The sequence below is a fragment of the Xyrauchen texanus genome, chromosome 31 (assembly GCF_025860055.1).
Source record: "Xyrauchen texanus isolate HMW12.3.18 chromosome 31, RBS_HiC_50CHRs, whole genome shotgun sequence".
Taxonomy (NCBI): Eukaryota; Metazoa; Chordata; class Actinopteri; order Cypriniformes; family Catostomidae; genus Xyrauchen; species Xyrauchen texanus.
In genome coordinates, this window is record NC_068306.1 from 2,628,580 (window position 1) to 2,648,790 (window position 20,211).

General features: G+C 40.3%; 2 protein-coding genes across 2 annotated transcripts in view; both read right to left on the reverse strand.

Moving 5' to 3' along the window:
• Positions 1–7,118, reverse strand: part of LOC127624947 (gastrula zinc finger protein XlCGF57.1-like) — a 213,961-nt gene extending 206,843 nt beyond the window's left edge. The window contains exon 1 of the mRNA XM_052099894.1: positions 6,977–7,118. The gene's annotated coding sequence lies outside the window, so the exon portion shown is untranslated. The remainder of the gene's footprint in view (positions 1–6,976) is intronic.
• Positions 7,119–7,707: 589 nt separating this feature from the next.
• Positions 7,708–19,201, reverse strand: LOC127624966 (gastrula zinc finger protein XlCGF57.1-like). Its single transcript, XM_052099951.1, has 2 exons — positions 19,026–19,201; positions 7,708–13,880 (listed from the first exon to the last, which is right to left on the reverse strand). Exons 1-2 carry the CDS (start codon positions 19,195–19,197, stop codon positions 12,106–12,108), a joined length of 1,947 nt encoding a protein of 648 aa, XP_051955911.1. The 5' UTR covers positions 19,198–19,201; the 3' UTR covers positions 7,708–12,105.
• Positions 19,202–20,211: the final 1,010 nt, after the last annotated feature.

Here is a 20,211-nt window from a genome sequence, read left to right on the forward strand (position 1 = left end):
AAAAATGACAAAAAGCACCACAAAACTCACTTATTCACTTATATTCCCCCAGCAGGTGCGGACTGGCCATTGGGAGGATTTGAAATTTTCCCAGAGGGCCTGCCATGAAATGGGGCCAAATGGGCCATGATAAGCTGAAATGGGCTGCCATAAAAGGTGCCAAAAGCTCTAAAGTGGACCATGAAATCTAACGGACAACAATGATGGCATGTCAACACTGTTTCTCACACAAAGCCATCACCTGACTTCAGAAAACTTATACACAATATGGACAAAAGTATTGGGACACCTACACATTACATCTACAGGAGCTTTTATGACATCCCATTCTATATCCATAGGCATTAATGTTGAGTCAGTCCCCCTTTTGCAGTTATAACAGCTTCCACTCTTCTGGGAAGGCTTTCTACATGATATTAGAGTGTGTCTGTTGGAATTTTTGCCCATTCTTCCAGAAGAGCATTTGTGAGGTCAGACACTGATGTTGGACGAGACGGTCTGGCTTGCAATCTCCGTTCTGGTTCATACCAAGCTTTGGATAGGGTTCAGGTCAGGGCTCTGTGTGGGCAAGTCAAGTTCTTCCATGCCAAACTCATCCAACCATGCCTTTATGGACCTTGCTTTGTGCACTGGGGCACAGTCATGCAGGAACAGGTCTTCCCCAAACTCTTTCCACAAAGTTGGAAGCATAGATTCTTCCAAAATGTCTTGGTAAGCGGAGGCATTAACGTCACCCTTCAGTGGAACCAAGGGGCCTAGGCCAACCCCAGAAAAACAACCCCATATCATTATCCCTCCACCACCAAACTTGACAGTTGGCACAATGCAGTCTGGCAAGAAACGTTCTCCTGGCATTCGCCAAACCCAGACTCATCCATCAGACTTCCAGAGAGATAAGCATAGATGTGAATAGATGCAAATTCACGCAGGGCGGCACGAATGATGCGACTCGAACAAGCTAAATGGTTTCATTCATACATTTTTAAACTCGAGCGAGAAATTCGCATGACGCGAATTCAGGAAATTCTTTTCAGGAAAAGAGGGGGAATACTCATGGGTTTAAACTCGCGAACACAGCGGTCAAACTCATGCGAGAAATACAACGTGAACATTTTCTTTACGTTGTATGTGAACGCCCCATTACACCCTCCTCAAACCACAATTGTCACTTTCATAACTACATTAAAAGAGTAAACAAACACACATTGTAGGCATCAAAAATCTGTGTTTATTTCAAAAAAATTAACTGAACGGTGAAATATAATAAAAAAAAAAAAAAGTGAAATCCCATCTTTGGAGTTATCAACACTATTTACATTGTCATTGGTCCGGATGATGATGATTTTTGTTCACCGTGACTATTCGGGCAATTCTTTTTTACATGTTTCCGTAAAGTACTCGCCGAGATGAAATGTTCCCCACATGAAGAACACTGGTATGGTTTCTCTCCAGTACAATTCACTTCGTGTTTTTTCATGTTTTGTGACAATGTGAAAGTCTTTTTACACTGTGAGCACTTGTATGGTTTCTCTCCAGTGTGAATTCTCTCATGTTTTTTCAGGTCATGTGACCAAGTGAAAGTCTTTTCACAGTGTGAGCACTTGTAAGGTTTCTCTCCAGAATGGATTCTCTCATGTTTTTTTAAGTTTTGTGCCAGAGTGAAACTCTTTTCACAGTGTGAGCACTTGTAAGGTTTTTCTCCAGTATGAATTCTCTCATGCATTTTCAGGTCATGTGACCCAGCAAAACTCTTTCCACAGTGTGAACACCTGTATGGTTTCTCTCCAGTATGAATCATTTGGTGCTTTTTTAAGTCACTGGCTGTAATAAAGGTCTTCCTACATTGAAAGCACATATGAGCCCTCAAGCCGGTATGAATGTTTTCATGATCTTTCAGACAGGATATGCGTGCAAAACTCTTTCCACAAAGAGAACACTTGTAAGGCTTCTCATTTGTGTGAGTTCTCATATGTCGTTTTAGGCCTGAATTTGCAACAAATGTTTTCCCACACTTATCACATTCAAATGGTCTTTCTCCAGAGTGACAGCGGAGATGATGTGCGAGACGGGCTGCAGACGGGAAACTCATTCCACACTGATGACACATGTAAGGCTTCTCTCCTGTGTGAATTCTCACGTGTACTTTAAGATAATCTTTACATGCGAAACCCTTTCCACAATGATGGCATGTGAAAGGCCTCTCTCCAGTATGACCTCTCACGTGCACATCAAGATAATCTTTACATGCGAAACCCTTTCCACACTGATGGCACATGTAAGGCTTCTCTTCAGCATGAATTATTTGGTGTCTTTTAAGGTTTTGTTTAATTTGGAAACTCTTTCCACACTGCGGGCACGCGTAAGGCCTCTCTCCACTATGAACTCTCATGTGTACTTTAAGATTGCTTTTAAGTGTGAAACATTTTCCACACTGAGAGCAGGTGAAAGATTTCTTGGTTTCGCTGCTCTGAGGCTTTTTTAATGGGAACTTAGTCTTTGAGCAACTCAAAGATTTTTCTCCATGAGGTTTCTCCTCTTCATTCAGCTCTTCACTTTCCTCCTGTATTTCCATCAGCTCTACAATGAACACAGTAAATGGACAATTATTAATTCAACAGGGACAAATGTGAGAAGAAATCAAAATGAACCCCAACATAACGGCAGAACAAACGTCTAAATTTAAGTCCAAGTTCAATTTTTGCTTTGCAAAACATTTATACAATCAATTCTGCTTGGTAACTGAATTTTATTATAATAGTCATTTTATCAGAATATTGCTTGTATCTCCATAAAATGTTAACCATGAATAGAACAGCCTAAATAAACACTTTTAGTAAAACAACTATTTTCATGATCAGTCATCAATCATCTCTGTACAAATGTAAAAACTATACATGTGCGCACACCAAGGTTGCCGCTCCTCTCCGCCCTGGATGTCATTGTATCCGCTCACCAATCACAGTTCTTGAAACAAAACAACTTCCAGTATTGCCAACCGTGACAGAATGCGCAGGAGAGCGTCACCGTGGACCTACTCAGCCTACAGACGGCGAGTACTGCAAATCAAATGTTCCTCGACAGGCTAAACTGACCTTAAAAACCCAGCAAAACAGATGACAAAAGGGACTGATGAATGTGAGAGCAAAAACCAATGGCATAAGCAGGGAGCTAGACCCAAAGGTACTCAACATATCAGACAGTCACAATGTTGCAGCACTGGCATCTTCCACTCCAGTTATGACTCGACAAAAAATACTGGTATTCTTCCATTCAGAGATGTCTTGAAAATAGATTTGAACCATTAATGAATGTGGAGGAAGAAACCCCAAACATGATCAGGCTTAGATCATAACAGCCAGGAGCTAACACTACAGTTGGCAGGTGCTCAAGGTTGAGCAGACAGGTGTATTCAGCAGAGACCACAGCAGAGCCCAGCACTCTGACAGTGGGGCACTCCGTTATCAGAAACATTGGTAGTGGGGCTACTACCACTTCCTGCCTTTCTCGAGCAATGGTTTAAGGAGGTAAATAAAGGTACTTATGAACATTCTAATGAACCATAAGTCTGTGAATCGAGTTAATATACATGTGGGGGAAAATGATATACAGAAAAATAGTCCCTAAGAAGGATTTCAATTGACTCTTTGAAACACTTGGGAGATTCAAAAATCAGTTGTTAATCAGTGGACCACTCACAGCCCGAGGAACAAATGTTTTCTCGGTTGCTAAGTCTAAACACTTGGCTGCACAAAACCTGCAACAGGAGAGGACTGAACTACCTTGATAAGCATATGTGTAAGCATACTTGGCAATAAAGCTGATTCTGATTGAGTGGAGTTTATGGAAGCACCCTGTGGTAAAACTTCAAATGCAAATGCTGTTAGTATTTGCATTCCCCATTTGCCCATTAAAGTCTACATTCCCAGAAGAGATTAAGCAATCGCTCTCTTGGTAATTAGCACATTAATAAAGAGCATTATTTTGTGCTTGAGCAGAGGTTGTGAAGCTGTTTAGTATGAGCTACCAACACAGCGGTCAATTATCTCTAGGGATGTCCCGATACCACTTTTTCCACTTCCGATCCGATATCGGAAATCTCAGTATTGGCCGATACCGATCCCGATCCGATACAGTGTTGTTTTTTTACATAATCAGTTTATAATATCTTTACAGTATTGTGTGGAAATAATTGGGTGTACTCTTTAATAGGCTATGTAAAGAGTTAATGTGTTAACTACACATTATTTCAATATAAATGTATAGCTTAAGAAACACTTTATTATTAACTAGCATACTGGCACTCCCTTTGTTCTGATTACACGCACCTGCATATCATTAGTGGCTAATCAATGACTGCATAAATAAATACCCCGCTTTCGCGCGCGCGCTCTCTCTCTCTCTCTCTCTCTCTCTCTCTCTCAGTGCCTGTTCTCATTGATAGTATTTCTGAGACTCCAGAACTTTCTACTATGTCAGTCATGTGTCTTCATTATTGCCTGCATGTATCATAAAATTGTTTTGAGTTATCTCTTTCATCATATCTATACACTGTCTGGATATTACTTACCTGCTGTTTGCCACTCTGCTTAACTGAATTTACTCACAATGTTTACATCACTGTTTCAATCCTCTGCTCAATAAACCCTGCAGAGTTCATATCTCTGCCTCTCCATGAGTCTCCCGTGACAGCTTTAACTTTTAAACCCTCACCCTTTTTATTCACAGTTTAATTCGCTTCTTAATTAAATTCTGGTTAAATGCACCTCCAGTGTCCATATTATAAGTGAACCGAACTGCTGAGCATCTACATCTGAGATGTTCGTTTGTAGCGCACAAATATTGTGCACGGGTGAAGGCTATAAATAGCCGCGCGTGCGCGTGTGTGTGTAAAAGCACCATTCACTACCACGCTGAAGCTGCGCGTGCAAGAACATATATGTTTACTTATTAAACACAGCCTATTGCAATTCACAGAGCTATCACGTGGCTTCAAGTGGCATTGAATAAAATGCACTAGTCATATGAACCGCTTTAATGGTGTTTTAACAGTTCTTTTATGTCATTTTTTTAAGCTTGACAGTAACGAACATAGAGTATCGGATTTGGGTCGGGCTCGTCGGACCGATACCCGATCCGTCTAAAAACGTCAGTATCGATGCGATACCGATCTAGGTATCGGATCGGGACATCCGTAATTATCTCCATATACTGCTCAAGCCGTGCCACGCTCTACAAACAAGAAAACAGAGCACTTCTAAAACTACAATAAAAACAGGGAAAATTTAAGTGTGATTTTTGATCGATTCTGACATGACAGTCGATTGTCATGAAAATGTTAAACAAAATTAAAGGAAGAAACATACCTGAAGGAATAAAATCCTCATCATCACTTTGTTGTTCCTCTGTTGTGGTTTCATCATCATCATCACTCTGTTGTTCATCTGCTGTTGTTTCATCATCATCTTCATCACTTTGTTGTTCCTTTGCTGTGTTTTCATCATCTTCATCAGTCAGCTGTACTTCTGTTGTGTTTTCTTCTTTTATCTCCTGCTTCACTTCAATCTTCACTGGTGTCTGCAGCATCTGCTGTTCTCCAGCATGAATCACATCCACCTGCTCTCTCATGATGAACATCTGAACACACAAACATCATCATTATAATGGACTGACATTCATCAAACTCAAAAATTATTATACATGTATACACAAGAACATATGTAGGCCTATACGTGTGTAATATATATATATATATATATATTTTAAACACACACAAAAGGATTGCGCACGCAATAGTAAACTGCCAGCAGGAGTTGAAGCTAGCTATTTTGCCAGCTATTTTGTCTCTGCATGTTGCCAGTGGCGGGCGGTTAGGTCGCTAGTGGTGTCTAAACAGCACTGTATCTATACAGTTAATATTATTAGTAAAATATTAGGATCACATGAGCTCTACCATCTTCTCTCGTATTGGCTGTTGCTCTTCATTTGTTTAAAGTTAAACATTTCTCAACTTTGTCGCGTCGCTGGACACGCCCACATCCGGTCGCCAACGGTCGCCGTCGCTCGTGTTGCGTCGATCGTTTTGTCGCTGGCAGTTTGAACGCAGCTGAGAGGAGAAAACACCGCCGTTTCACCCTCTACGATCTGCGGGTACAACCGTTGCATTTTGCCCACTAGTGACAATCATGTTTAATTAGCTTGTTTTGGACAATATTCGTTACAGGGTTGAATATATACACAGATCGCGATGTAAGACCATTCACCTGCCCCGTTGTTCAGCTTATCAGTGCAGCACAACGATCACCAAAAGGAAGCGGGAAAACTGTCCACAAGTTATAATGCAAGTACTAAAAGCTTTAATATCTGCTTGTTTAGGGTGACAACAACTTGCCCTCAAATGGGACTTTAAAAAAAGTCATTTTTAATTAAGTCAATATTCCAGTGTCCCTATTTGGGCATAGCAATATGGTGACAGTGGCTTCATTTATATAATGTAATGAGCAATCAGTGGTCGAGTAGGACCTGTGACACATGCGCAGTACTCCGGTTCTCTGCGGGCTACTATCTTCTTATTTAACTATTGTGCGTCAATTAAAAAAAAAAAAAAAAGACTCAAGAGGAACTTAGATGACAAATATGCCCGCGTCAAAAAACTGCCGTAATAATATTATTTTCCACTTTCATGAGTTAATTTTTTTTAACCAACATCCTGATCATAACTACCAAATATTCATTCATTTTCAGGGTTTTAACCCAGGGTACCACGTTGCTAATATGTCATCCATATTATTAACTATGTTTTAGGACATGGCCAAGACGTTTCTGGAACGTTATTAAAGCTTGTTTAAAAAATAAATGTACAAATACGTCATCACACAGGACTAACATATAAACACGATAATCTTCACTTAAAGTGCTTGAGTTTCACCACAGACAGACACAATCTACTGGTTCTAAACTGTTTTGTTGTTTTACTCACCTCTTGCACGTGACCATTAGCCAAACAAGCTACATCAGACGATAATTAACTTCTTTTACATACAAGTCCTACAAATAATGTAAAACAAATTCAACACGTGCCAAACTGAGAACTCAAAGCATCAGCGCTTCTTTCATCTTCTTCTGGTGTTTTCTGTCGGTGTATGAAACAACTTCTGCTTAATTCCCGCCTCCTGCTGGACTGGAGTGAATAAAACACTAACATCTGATTAATCAGTTCTACTGTTGTTCAACTTAAAACACATTTTGTTGCATTATACAAGGAAATCTGAAGTGGCCAGACTTCTATTTACATTGACATTTCATAAATGTTTGTACAATTTTAAATATTTCTCTAATAAAGCAGCACACATTCAGAAGTCACTGGGAAACCAAACCATTTAAAAGAATATTTCACCCCAAAATGAAAATTCTGTCATCATTTACCCTCATGTTGTTCCAAACCTGTATGACTTTCTCTCTTCTGTTGAATACAAAAAGACAAAATTTCTTCTTGCCACACATTTAAATAAAATTAGTTAAAATGAGCCTGTCAAGTTCCAATATAACAAAAAGCTTCCTAAAAGTTAGGTAATTTATTGACATATTTCCCTCGGCCAAAGCTCTGAAATAGACCACAAATTTAAATGGACTAAAATAATGGCATGCCATTTTATTTTCTAGTCACACCTCTTTTTTACTTTCCCCAAAACAGCTTATTTACAACATACAATGCACAAACATATTGCTATAGTATACATTTATCATCATAATCAAATAGGGTTCTTTGCTCATTACTTAACCCCTTACAACCTGTAGGTATTTTGATGGGTTTCCGTTAAAATAGCATACCCAAAAGAGCTCATAAATTAAAAAATTTCAAAATGTAAGAAAATATATTTGGATACCACTCAGAGACTCTTATGCTACAACAATCCTCACTAAACACAAAACATTAGCATTAAAAATACTTTCATAATTTGTTTTCGTAAGTATGGATGGTCAAAAAATTTACTATGGTTATGTTCTACACCATGTGAACTATACCAGGAAAAAAAGTTTGTTGATAGGACAAAGCAGTCCAGACTTATAGCATATGAAACCATGGTTCCCAAGGTGGACTTTTATTTATCAAAGTGTCCAAATAATCCAAACCATAATTCATTGTTTTATTGAACATTAAAACAACTGAAAACTTTGAATGCAAAAATAAAATAAAAAATATATATTCAACTTGTCCCATATGATACAATTCAGCCCAATTTGGCTTCTTTTTCCTTCACTCCAAGAAATGTGCATTGGGGGCCTGGGTAGCTCAGTGAGTATTGATGCTGACTACCACCCCTGGAGTCATGAATTTGAATCATGGGTGTGCTAGATGACTCCAGCTGGGTCTCCCAAGCAACCAAATTGGCCCACTTGCTAGGTAGGGTAGAGTCACATGTGGTAACCTCCTTGTGGTCGCTATAAAGTGTGGTTCTCTTTTGGGAGATACTGCTATAGTCTTTTTAATCGTAAGTTACTTTCACTCTTGTGCCTCTGAAACATTTGAGTAAATGTATCTTATCTGTGCGTCTGGAAGCTTGTTTAGGCTTGGTGAACTTAGAGCCTCTCAGTCTTCTCCACTCCATTCTACTTTACAAAAGTGCAGATTTAAGTGCACCAAGTAGTACTGAGTAGAATCCAATGTGCCATATGTCTAACCTAGAGTCCAGTCATAATTTCTCTTATGTGGTTTAAGATGTGCTATACACTACATGGCTGAATGCATAGTATACTTTGTAAGTGCATAGTGTGTTGTTTGGGACACAGCTATAGTCTTACCAATTTACACTGTATCATCGCCTGATGTGGCCACTTAAAATGTGTGAGATCACTGCAGCCGCAAGGATGGACGCAAAGCCCAACAGTTACATCAGGAAGTGGCTGGGCTTGCTGCATTGTGGTTTTAAGGCATTGTTTGAAAGAAATGCCTTAAAACTGCCACTAAAGTCCATCACTCTGGAGTACAAGCAGAAGAAGACCAGGCTGTTCTTAGAACTAAGGGAATCAACAGACCAGTCTAAAGCCTAGGTTCAAGCAGGTTGTAAACAGGGCAGTTTCAAGACTCAAGCAACAAAAGATTGTTTGAAGAACCCAATCAGGAAGAGCAGGCATTGGATGGGGTATGGCTCCCAAACTGTGGTCAGCAGCCTCTAGAAAACAGAGTAAAGCAACGGTAGTGACAGACGTATCTAGGATGGAAGAGCAAGGGTATATGATTCAAACAGTCAGTCAGCCAGCCACAGCAAGGGCACTGGACAGTATGGTAGGGTACATCAGATAGAGTTTAAGGATAAGCAGACTTGTTGAAAGTACCCCAGGCAAGACTAAGTTTTCTAATAAGAGGGTACATACTCTTCCAAGTCCTGGAAATGTGTCTTTGTGGTATGGCAAAGAGGAGAGATGTCCCCTCTGTAAGGCCCCAAGAGCAAATCTGCAGCAAATTTTGGCTAAGTGCAAGGCGACAGGATCAGGTCCTGCAAAAGCTGTCAGAGATCCTAAAGGTGTGTAAAGGCAAATAAAAGCCATCATGCTTCTCACAGGAAGTTCATTGAGTTTGTTAAAACAGGCAACACAAAAGGCACTGCGCAGAGGGAAGCAAGATCAATCCTGCCACCTGGATCAATGGTGGTCAACCTTGGCCAGCAGCTGAAATATTCTTCTGCTGGCCAAGTATACCTCCTTGAGGCCATACTTGGTGTTATGGTCGCATCAGCTAGAAAAGTCATAGCTTACTGTTCCATGAGAAGAGGGGCTGGAGGCAGCCTACGAAAGGAAGAAACTAAAAAAAGCTGATCTATCCACTGAGTGCAGGGAAAATGGATCAAGAATTGCAACTTACCCTGTGGAGGTCGGGTGTCAAAGATTTATGGGAACATTAATGGCACTCTACTGAAAAACATTGGTATCACTGGATCAGCATTGAAGAAGTCTGAAGGAAATGGCAGAGGAAGCTGAGAAAGGGACTTTCTGGTAATGGTTAAGAAAGGATGAAATGTGGGGTGTGCAGAAGTGAGAAAGAAAACATGATGAGGTATTATGTGGGAGAGGGAAAGGGGTGGGGAAGAATTATTTCCACTGATCCACACAGTCCTTATCCAAGGGTTTCTGGAGAGGGATTGAGTAGAGGAGCGAAACCATGCCAAGCTAGGCATTGGAAGGGCAGTTGACGCAGTCTCGCCTCTCACGTTGCTATCTTACATAATCTGTTGGGGAATTGGTTAAAGGGTAGGCATTGGAGGGATGGTAGGCATAGTCTGATAGCTTGTCTTTTCTAACAGAAAAGAGGTCTTGGAAGTAGAGTAGGATTGCTCATGGGGGTATCGAACTCTGGCTGCATGGTATGACCTTTGAAGGAGGAATGTCTTGATGGGAATTCAAGATTAAGAAGCATTCGAAATTATCTGGTGTCCAGCTGTGGGGGGTGGCAGGGAGACATTCCTGACTGCTCCCCACAACTAAGAGATTTTGCAAGATAAATGGGGCGAAATATCTGAGATGGTGGTTCCATGCTGATGAACCCATAGCTGGAAGACTGAAGGCACTGGCGGAGGTTCAGGTTTAGACAGCCACCGGTGCATCTCATTAGTAAGGTCAACTAGTTACATTTTACAGATTGAGGACAGTTGTTGAGTACTAAAAAAATCATACTGCATCATGTTGCCTTGATTTTTTAATCTGGCTCACAAACTCCTTTTTTAACTACCACCCCTGGAGTCATGAGTTCAAAACTCCAGCCAGGTCTCCTAAGCAACCAAATTGGCCTGGTTGCTAGGGAGGGTAGACTCATGGGGTAACCTCATCGTGGCCGCTAAAATGTGGTTCTCATTCTCGGTGGGGTGTGTGGTGAGTTGTGTGTGGATGCCGCGGAGAATAGCGTGAAGCCACCACACATGCTACGTCTCCGTGGTAAAGCGCTCAACAGGCTACATGATAAGATGCGCAGATTGATGATCTCAGACGGAGAGGCAACTGAGATTCGTCCTCCGCCACCCAGATTGAGGCGAGTCACTACGCCACCACAAGGACTTAAGAGCGCATTGGGAATTGGACATTCCAAATTGGGGAGAAAAGGCAAGATAAAAAACAAACAACAACTAATTTTTACAGTGCTGAAGGCATTTTTAAGGATGTCATGCTTAAATGGCACACCCAAATGTAAGAACTAGAACTATACTAGGAACATGCTTAGAGACTGTCATGCTACATTTCTAACAAAACACAAAAAAGAGTGATAAAAATAAACTGCAGTTACTATTCATGTTTGACATTATACTTTTTAGACAGTAAGAATGGAAGGTCATGAAATTTATTGCAAAACTGTGTTGATAGTAAAAAGCAATCTAAAATTAAAGCATTTGGAACCATGGTGGTCTTTTATTTGTCGAAGTGCCAACAACCTCTCAAAGCAAGTTCTCAGGTGTTATATTGAACATTAAAATGAAATAACTTGCATGCAAACATCTCAAAACTATAAAAAAAAAACTACTTAAAAGCACATTTAAGTAGCACTTTATTAGGAACACTTGTAAACCTACTTATTCATGCCATTATCTAATCAGCCTGGGTAATGAGCTTCAGTTAATACTCACATCAGAATAGGGGAAAAAAGTAATCTCAGTGATTTCGACCGTGGCATGATTGTTGGTGCCAGATAGGTTGGTTTGAGTATTTCTGTAACTGCTGATCTCCTGGTATTTTCATACACAACAGTCTCCTTTTTACTCAAAAACAATAAACATCATGTGAGCGGCAGATCTGTGGATGGAAATGTCTTGATGATGAGAGAGGTCAACAGGGAATGGCCAGACTGGTTCGACCTGTAGGAAGGCTACGGTAACTCAGATAGCCACTCTGGGCCTTGTCTGTACACCTCATCAGGAAATGTGCCTGCCGTTGACTGTACTGCACTAAAGAGTATTATAAAGCAGTCATAGTGTGCATGTGTCAAACATGTTTGTATATGCTTGATATCAAAAGAGTACTTGTTGAAAGGCTGATTACCCCGAAATTCAGAAAAACCAGAGACTTTAGATGATGCTGCCCTTTTGGGAGAAATTCCATCCTTGGGTTTATCTGAATTTCAAACTATTTGCTTGATATCGTTGGACCTGAAGATGATTCTTGGTCACTGTGACTAGTTGGGCAATTATGTTTGACATGTTGCTGTAGATGACCTGATCGGTTGAAACCTTTTCCACATGAAGAGCAATGGTATGGTTTTTCTCCAGTATGGATTCTCTCGTGAGCTTTCATGTTTTGTGACAGAGTGAAACTCTTTCCACAGTGTGAGCACTTGTATGGTTTCTCTCCGGTGTGAATCCTCTCATGTTTTTTCAGATGTTCTGACCGAGTGAAAGTCTTTCCACAGTACGAGCACATAAAAGGTTTTTCTCCAGAATGAATTCGCTGATGTTCTTTCAAGTGGGTGGCTGTTGTGTAGGTCTTCCCACAATCAGAGCACTTATTCATCCCGGCACCGTAATGTATTTTCTGATGCTGTTTAAAATAGGACAGGTGTGTAAAACTCTTTCCACAAAAAGAACATTTATTTGTGTGCAATTTCAGATGTTGTTTTAGAACTGATTCTACAACAAATGTTTTATCACATTTATCACATTTAAATGGCCTTTCTCCAGAGTGACAAAGGAGATGATGTGTGAGGCTAGCTGCATATACAAAATCTTTTCCACACTGTTGGCACGTGTGAGGCTTTGTGTGAAATTTTGTGTGCAGATCATAGCGTTCTCTACGTTTGAATCCTTTTCCACACTGAGAGCATATAAAAGGTCGCTCTCCAGTGTGAATTTTTGTGTGCACTTCAAGACTTTCTTTACATGCAAAGACTTTTTCACACAGTTGGCACGTGTGAGACTTTGTGTGAACTCTCGTGTGCAGATTAAGATGATCTTTACGTTTGAAACCTTTTCCACACTCTTGGCACATATAAGGCTTTTCTCCAGTATGAATCCTTGTGTGCTTGTTAAGGCTTCCTTTATCGATGAAACTCTTTTCACACAGTTGGCACGTGTAAGGCTTCACTCCAGAGTGTACTCTTCTGTGCTTATTAAGACTTATTTTATGTGCAAAACTCTTTTCACACAGATGACACGTGTAAGGCTTCTCCCCAGAATGAATCCTTGTGTGCTTATTAAGACTTCCTTTGTCTATAAAACCTTTTCCACACTGAGAGCATGTGAAAGGCTTCTCTCCAGTGTGAATTCTTGTGTGCATATCAAGACTTCCCTTACATGCAAAACCTTTTCCACACAGTTGGCACATGTAAAGCTTAGCGTGAACTCTTGTGTGCAGATTAAGGTGATCTTTACGTCTGAAATCTTTTCCACACTGTTGACACGTGTAAGGCTTCTCTCCAGTATGAATCCTTGTGTGCTTATTAAGGTCTCGTTTATCTTTGAAACCTTTTCCACACTGAGAGCATGTGAAAGGCCTCTCTCCAGTGTGAATTATTGTGTGCACATTAAGACTTCTTTTACATGCAAAACCTTTTTCACACAGTTGGCACGTGTAAGACTTTTTTGTGTGAACTCCTATGTGCATTTTATGGTGATCTTTACGCCTGAAACCTTTTCCACACTGTTGACACGTGTAAGGCTTCTCTCCAGTGTGAATTCTTGTGTGCACAGTAAAATGTTCTTTACGTGTGAAACTCTTTCCACACTGATGGCATGTGTAAGGCTTCACTCCAGTATGAATCCTTGTGTGCTTTGTAAGGTTTCTTTTATCTTTGAAATATTTTCCACAATGAGAGCAACTCAAAGATTTTTCTCCAGTTCTGAAATCATGATGTTTCTCCTCCACTTCATTCAACTCTTGACGTTCCTCTTTCACATCCATCAGCTCTACAATAAACACATTAAAATTAAATTCAAGAGAGACAAATGTCACAAAGAAATCAAATTGAACCCTTATATAATGATAGAACATAAATGTTTATACTGTTGTAGGGTTGGGTTTACCTTGATTACAAGCACTAGCAATTGTTATAATAAAAATCTTCTTAGTCATGATCATTTATTTTGGTCATGTTATAATTACGAATGTTATAGGTCATTGGTGTATTAGGGGTGACTGAGGGTCTGACCCATGTGATGAACGCAGGCCGTCTCCCAGAGAAGAAATATGATTTAAATATTAATTTAAATTCATAGATTATAAAACGATCAAACAAAAGTTTATTTATTTCTGCCCATTTAAAAGTTACAGCATTGCAAATTTAACAAGGTAGACGTAAAACAGGAAATGAGACTTATCTCCGCAACCCTATGTCCAATATAAGGACCATGATCTGTGGGTACATACACAGTATGGTGACAGCCCCACCTATGGGTAAGGAATTGTGAAAAATTGCTATTTTTCACATATGTAACTGTAAAGCAGTTCAATGGAAAGGAGGAGGCGAGAACCAGCTTTACAATATAAATAATATTTTAATGAGAAACTTAAAAGTCAAACACACACACACGACGGACATGTCCGAAAACGATCTCTCTCTCCCGCACAATCCTCCGCAGTCTGCCTTTATCCCTCTCGGAGGCTTGATTAGCCTGATAAGGGACCGGGTGTATATAATCACGACCCGGCTCCGCCCTCCACTCTGCCACAGTAACTTTGAAACCGTATGTCCTAAAATCATGAGCATGGTGTCTTAGATTCCCTGGATCCTGCATATTTCAACAAAATATTTTCCCATATCGGCCATACTGCCTTTCTGCCATACAAACTTTTATAATAAAGTGATATTTCTGAGGAGTCACGTGACGCCATGTGATGTTCGGACGTGTGAACGGCAAGCTCTGCACACTTTTCTAGTTTTGACCTTTTGTGTCATAAACCAGGTAGATTTGATAAACCTTGATACATAACTGTTGTAGGAAGAATTCAAAATCCTCGGGCTCTGGAGACATTAAAAGACACCTACGTGCTCAAGCTGATGCCCCCCCGGAGACTCCGAGCAACTTGGCTGGAGAAGTGAAAAGTTTGGTGAGAATTGTTGAATGTGTCGGCAATGTGACGAAAGTCATTGCTGACTTGGAGGATCTTGCTGCAAAACATCGATCGATCAGGGCCATGGAGAAGAAATTCACTGAGGTGGTTACAAGAGTGGCAGATGTCGAGAAACGGATTGATTATCTGGAGACATCGGAGAGGGAATTGGCTGCTAATCCGCTAGCGACCAAGGCAGATTTGGAGCACGTCTGGGAGAAGCTGGAGGATATGGAGAATCGTAACCTGGCGGAATAACATCTGAATTGTTGGAATTCTTGAGGGAGCAGATGCTCAGAATATGGTGGAATTCTTGGATGCACTCTTTCCGAATCAGCTTGACATAACAGACCATAAACTGGAAATCGAGTGAGCTCATAGGGACCCGGTTCCTGTGAGATGTCCCAAAGGGGCAGTGGCTCAGTGGTTGAGGCTCATGATTACTGACCAGAAGATCAGGGGTTCAAGCCCCAGCACCACCAAGATGCCACTGTTGGCTCTTGAGCAAGACCCTATCTGCTCCAGGGGTGCCGTATCATGGTCTGACCCTGCACTCTGACCCCAGTTTAGCTGGGATATGTGGAAACTAATACATTTCACTGTATATGCAAAAAACTGTGTGTATAATGTGTGACCAAAATAAAGGATTCTATTCAGCAATTTGCTGAGGGAGACAGGCCCAAATCAATTCTGGCCAAATTATTTTCTTGTTCCCAGACTTTGCGAATTGCGAAAACAAGAGAGAAACATGGAATGCAAGAAACGCTTGTATCAACAGAAGGACACTTTTGCACTGATGTTCCCGGTCAAATTGAGAATAGATACTAATGATGGCCGTAAAGTATTTACATGTTTAAAGCAAGCAATGTCCTTCATAAATTCAATGGACTGAGTAAGTTATTTTGTACTTCTCATGTTGCAGCCGAGTGGACCGACTCACTTAACATCCACTTTATCGTCCAAGGAAGCTTAGTGCCTTTGCTTTCTTTTTGTGCTGGTTCCGCCTAGCAGCTGGAGTTTGTTTTGTGTAGCAGCACTCCTTCGGGACAGTGTTGTGGATGAATCTGCACTTTCTTTGTGCTTATGCCTCCTATTGGTTGGAGTTTGTTTTGTGGAGTATTTCTTGCAGGCCATTGGATTGATTGGGTCATTTGTTGCACTCATGTAGCAGTTGAATGGGTCGGCTCACTGAATATTCGTTTGACTGTCCGAGCAAACTGAACAGCCTTTTTAAAAAATATTTACACATCTAACACTGATGATAAGCACTTTTTTATAGATCTTGAAGGGATGTTGCAAGCCGCTGGCACCCTTCATGATATAATATTGGGAGGAGATTTTAATCTTTTGATGGACTCAATACTTGATCACAGTGAAGCAAAAGTGTGTAAGTCTCCTAGAGCAACATTAACACTTCGCAGGATGCGTCAAAATCTTGGCCTTACAGACATTTGGAGACTTTTGAACCCATCCGGTAGGGACTATAAAAAATTTTCATCAGTCCAAAAGATTCTAGAATATATATTTTTTTATACATATCCAAGTTACTGGATGCCCTGGTGAGTTTAGAGGTGTTGCCACATACAGAGAAAAAGAAAGCATATAGTTTGTGCTTTAATATATCCCTTTTGCAAAATCCTGAATTCCAACAAATGTTAAAGGCTGTGTCTATATGGAGACCAACTGGTCCTCATTATCTTCTGTTGGCATGGCTTGGGAGGCACTTAAGGTGGTTCTTAGGGTTCGGATCATACAGTATGTCTATTCATCAAAATACTTTGAGTTGGAAGACAAAGCAGGGAAGCTTTTGGCTAGATATATAAAGCAGAGAGTCTTTTACTGCCATTCCCTCAGTGAAATCTGCTAGTGGTGAAAATTTAACCTCGGCCATTGATATTAATAATGCTTTTAAAGAATTCTATCTTGATCTCTATAGCTCCACGTCTTCATCTACTGATATATTAGAAACTTTGTTGAACCATTAGAACTCCCTAAACTGACAATTGAGCAAAAAAATTATCTTGATTCTGAGATATACTTGGAGGAGCTTGGCGAGGTAATTAAGGCCTTACCTACTGGCATGGCTCTGGGGCCAGATGGCTTTGCCGCTGTATTTTTTTTTTATCTTATGCTACAGAACTGGCTTCACTTTTATTAATAAGTCCCTTTTCTGCTGGTCAGAGTGGATTATAAGGGAGGTTAATATGCTCTTTGATCTATATGAGAGTGGAGTATTGAGATCCTTTGAAAATGTGGTTCAACATTTTAGGATTCACAGATGGCAGTTCTTTTGGTATTTACATCTGCGCCACCTGCTCTGTACTATTTTTGGCAGTGGCATACACCCCCCTAAAGTGGCAGATACTCTGGAAGTGGTGATTAATGCTTTTGGAAAAGGTCATGAGGCATCAGTGTATTACTCCCTGTTAATTCAGAGTCTGGGGGACAGAGCTTCAACATCTCTGAAATTATGGAAGAAAGATTTAAACTTGGTATTGGATGAGGGAGCGTGGGTTAGGATTCTAAAAAACGTCAAGTCTACATCTAGATATTCAAGGGTGCATCTGATGCAATTTTAGATTTCACATAGAGTCTATTGGACCCCCTCTAGACTGTATAGGCTTGGTCTTATAGACACACCCACCTGCTGGCGAAGACAATCAGAAGAAAGGGACACAACCCATGTTTTTTTGGGGATGTGTAAAGATCCAAGAATTTTGGTTGAGGGTTCAGAGATTTATGTGTGATGTATTGGACACTCAATTTTAATTTTGCCCCAGACTCTATATCTTGATGGTGATGGGGCAGTCATTAATATTGGGGATAGTAATATAAAAGTTGGGTCCTAGCCAGACTTATGATCATCAGATAAATCATCCTCAGGTGGTGGAAGTCAGCTGGGGCACCTTCGTTTCGGGAGAGGTCCGGGGAGATGGGTGGGGTGGCAGCATTTGTGAAGGTGATTTTTAGAAGGCTGGGAAAATTGGATTTGCTTGATAGGAAGTGGGGTGAATATTTGGCTTTTTTGGAGGGTTCTCTGGGAGGGGCAGTGGAGAGGGATTTCTAATTTCTATGTGTATGTGCATTCTTGTTGTCTTTTGAAAGTATATTTTTTTTAATGCTTTTTATTTTTATGTTGTAATTGTTGGTGACCACTGTAGTGCATGTTTGTGTCAGGTGGGTGGTGGTGGAGGGGGGGTTAATGTATATAATTGATTCCGATTTTATGTTGTGTTTGTTTGTCTTATGAATGCAATCAGTAAAAATGGTTAATAACAAAACAAAAAAGTGATATATCTTTTGAATGCATTGTCGGATTGAAAGGAAAATGGGCATGCACCATTGATTTCCTGAGGATACCTGAGCAGTTTGGAGACAGTGCCACAAAGTGATCAAAATGTTTAGTCAATTTAAACAAATCTTTATCATTGCTTCCTTAGTCAAATTCTTTAGAGAATGGTGGAGAGAAATTTCTTTTTTTAAACCTGCGGAGTACCAGATTGGTATGTGTCTTTAGCACCTGTAAAACTTGTGGCAATGTTGTGCAGTGGTCAGTGAGCTGTGCCGTGGAGATGGAAAGGTTAACGGTTTGAGACCAGATTTAGGCAATTTGTAAACCATTGAGTATTTGCAAAATACATCATTTCAGGTCTATTCTTTCTGATCAGCCACATCATAGGTTCGAATCTGTCCTGGGGCAACTTGTAATGTGGTGTGTGCTTGCTCTGTATGTCATATGCACTCTGTGTTCTTAGCTTAATGGTTTGCCATGTTGGTGCTTGACCCCGTAATTGCTGCTTTTAATTTTTGTATTATCTTTGTCTTGTTGTTGTATTGTTTGTGCACTGGAAGTTTCTGCCACAAAGACAAATTCCTTGTATGTGTAAGCATAGTTGGCAATAAGCTTATTCTGTTTCTAACTATTGTCTTCAACCAATTGCTCCATCGTAACGTTTGTCCCAGCCTAATAAGGAAATGTAAAACAACAGAAAGCAACATACCTGAAGGAATAAAATCATCATCATCACTCTGTTGTTCCTCTAGTTTGATTTCTCCTTCCATCTTCATCAGGTTCCTGCAGTCCAGCAGCTTCACTGAACACATCTGCACTGGTGTCTGCAGCATCTGCTGTTCTCCAGCATGAATCACATCCTGCACATCCAGCTCTCTCATGATGAACATCTGAACACAAAAACATCAAGATTATAATGGACATTCATCAAACTTAAAATGACTGTTATAAAATTATACAAAAGATCAGCATATGTATATAGCTCTGGAAAAAATTACAACCAACTGCAAAATGGTCAGTTTCTCTGGATTTACTATTTATAGGTGTGTGTTTGAGTTAAAAGAACATTTTTATTTTATTCTATAAAGTAAAATATCTCCCAAATTCCAAATAAAAATATTGTAATTTAGAGCATTTATTTGCAGAAATTGAAAACGGGTCAAAATAACACAAAAGACGCCGTGTTTTCAGACCTCGAATAATGCAAAGAAAACAAGTTCATATTCATTATTAAACAACACAATACTAATGTTTTAACTTAGGAAGAGTTCATTTGGTGAAATAACCCTGATTTTCAATCACTGCTTTCATGTGGCTTGGCATGATCTCCAACAGTAACATTGCTGTTGGGTGACTTTATGCCACTCATGGTGAAAAAAATTCAAGCAACTTTTTTTGATAGCTTGTGGCCATCCATCTTCCTCTTGTTCACATTCCAGAGGTTTTCAATGGGATCAGGTCTGGAGATTGGGCTGGCCATGGCAGGGATCCGGTGGTCCTCCATCCACACCTTGATTGACCTGGCTGTGTAGCATGGAGCATTATTTTGCTGGAAAAACTAATCCTCAGAGTTGGGGAACATTATCAGAGCAGATGCAAGCAAGTTTTATTCCAGGATAACCTTGCACGTGGCTTGATTCATGCGTCCTTCACAAAGACGAATCTGCCTTATTCCAGACTTGCTGCAGCACCCCCAGATCATCACTGATCTTCCACCCGGTCATCAAATGGTTAGATGGAGACCTGGAGAGTTCTTCAGTCCACAGTGTCTCGCACCCACTCTGAAATTTGGTAGATGAAGCGGTGATGCTCATTCACAGTGTATTTAATATCTACATTCAAAGCGAGCGGTGCAATATGCAATGAATCCAAAATAATTCCAAAGTGCTTTTCGC

Excerpts from the sequence above, each read along its gene's own strand:
- LOC127624966 (XM_052099951.1), bottom strand. The coding sequence starts at position 19,197 with ATGAGAGAGCTGGATGTGCAGGATGTGATTCATGCTGGAGAACAGCAG. Across the intron at positions 13,881-19,025 it reads TGATGATTTTATTCCTTCAG|AGCTGATGGATGTGAAAGAG; the intron begins GTATGTTGCTTT and ends TGTTTATTGTAG.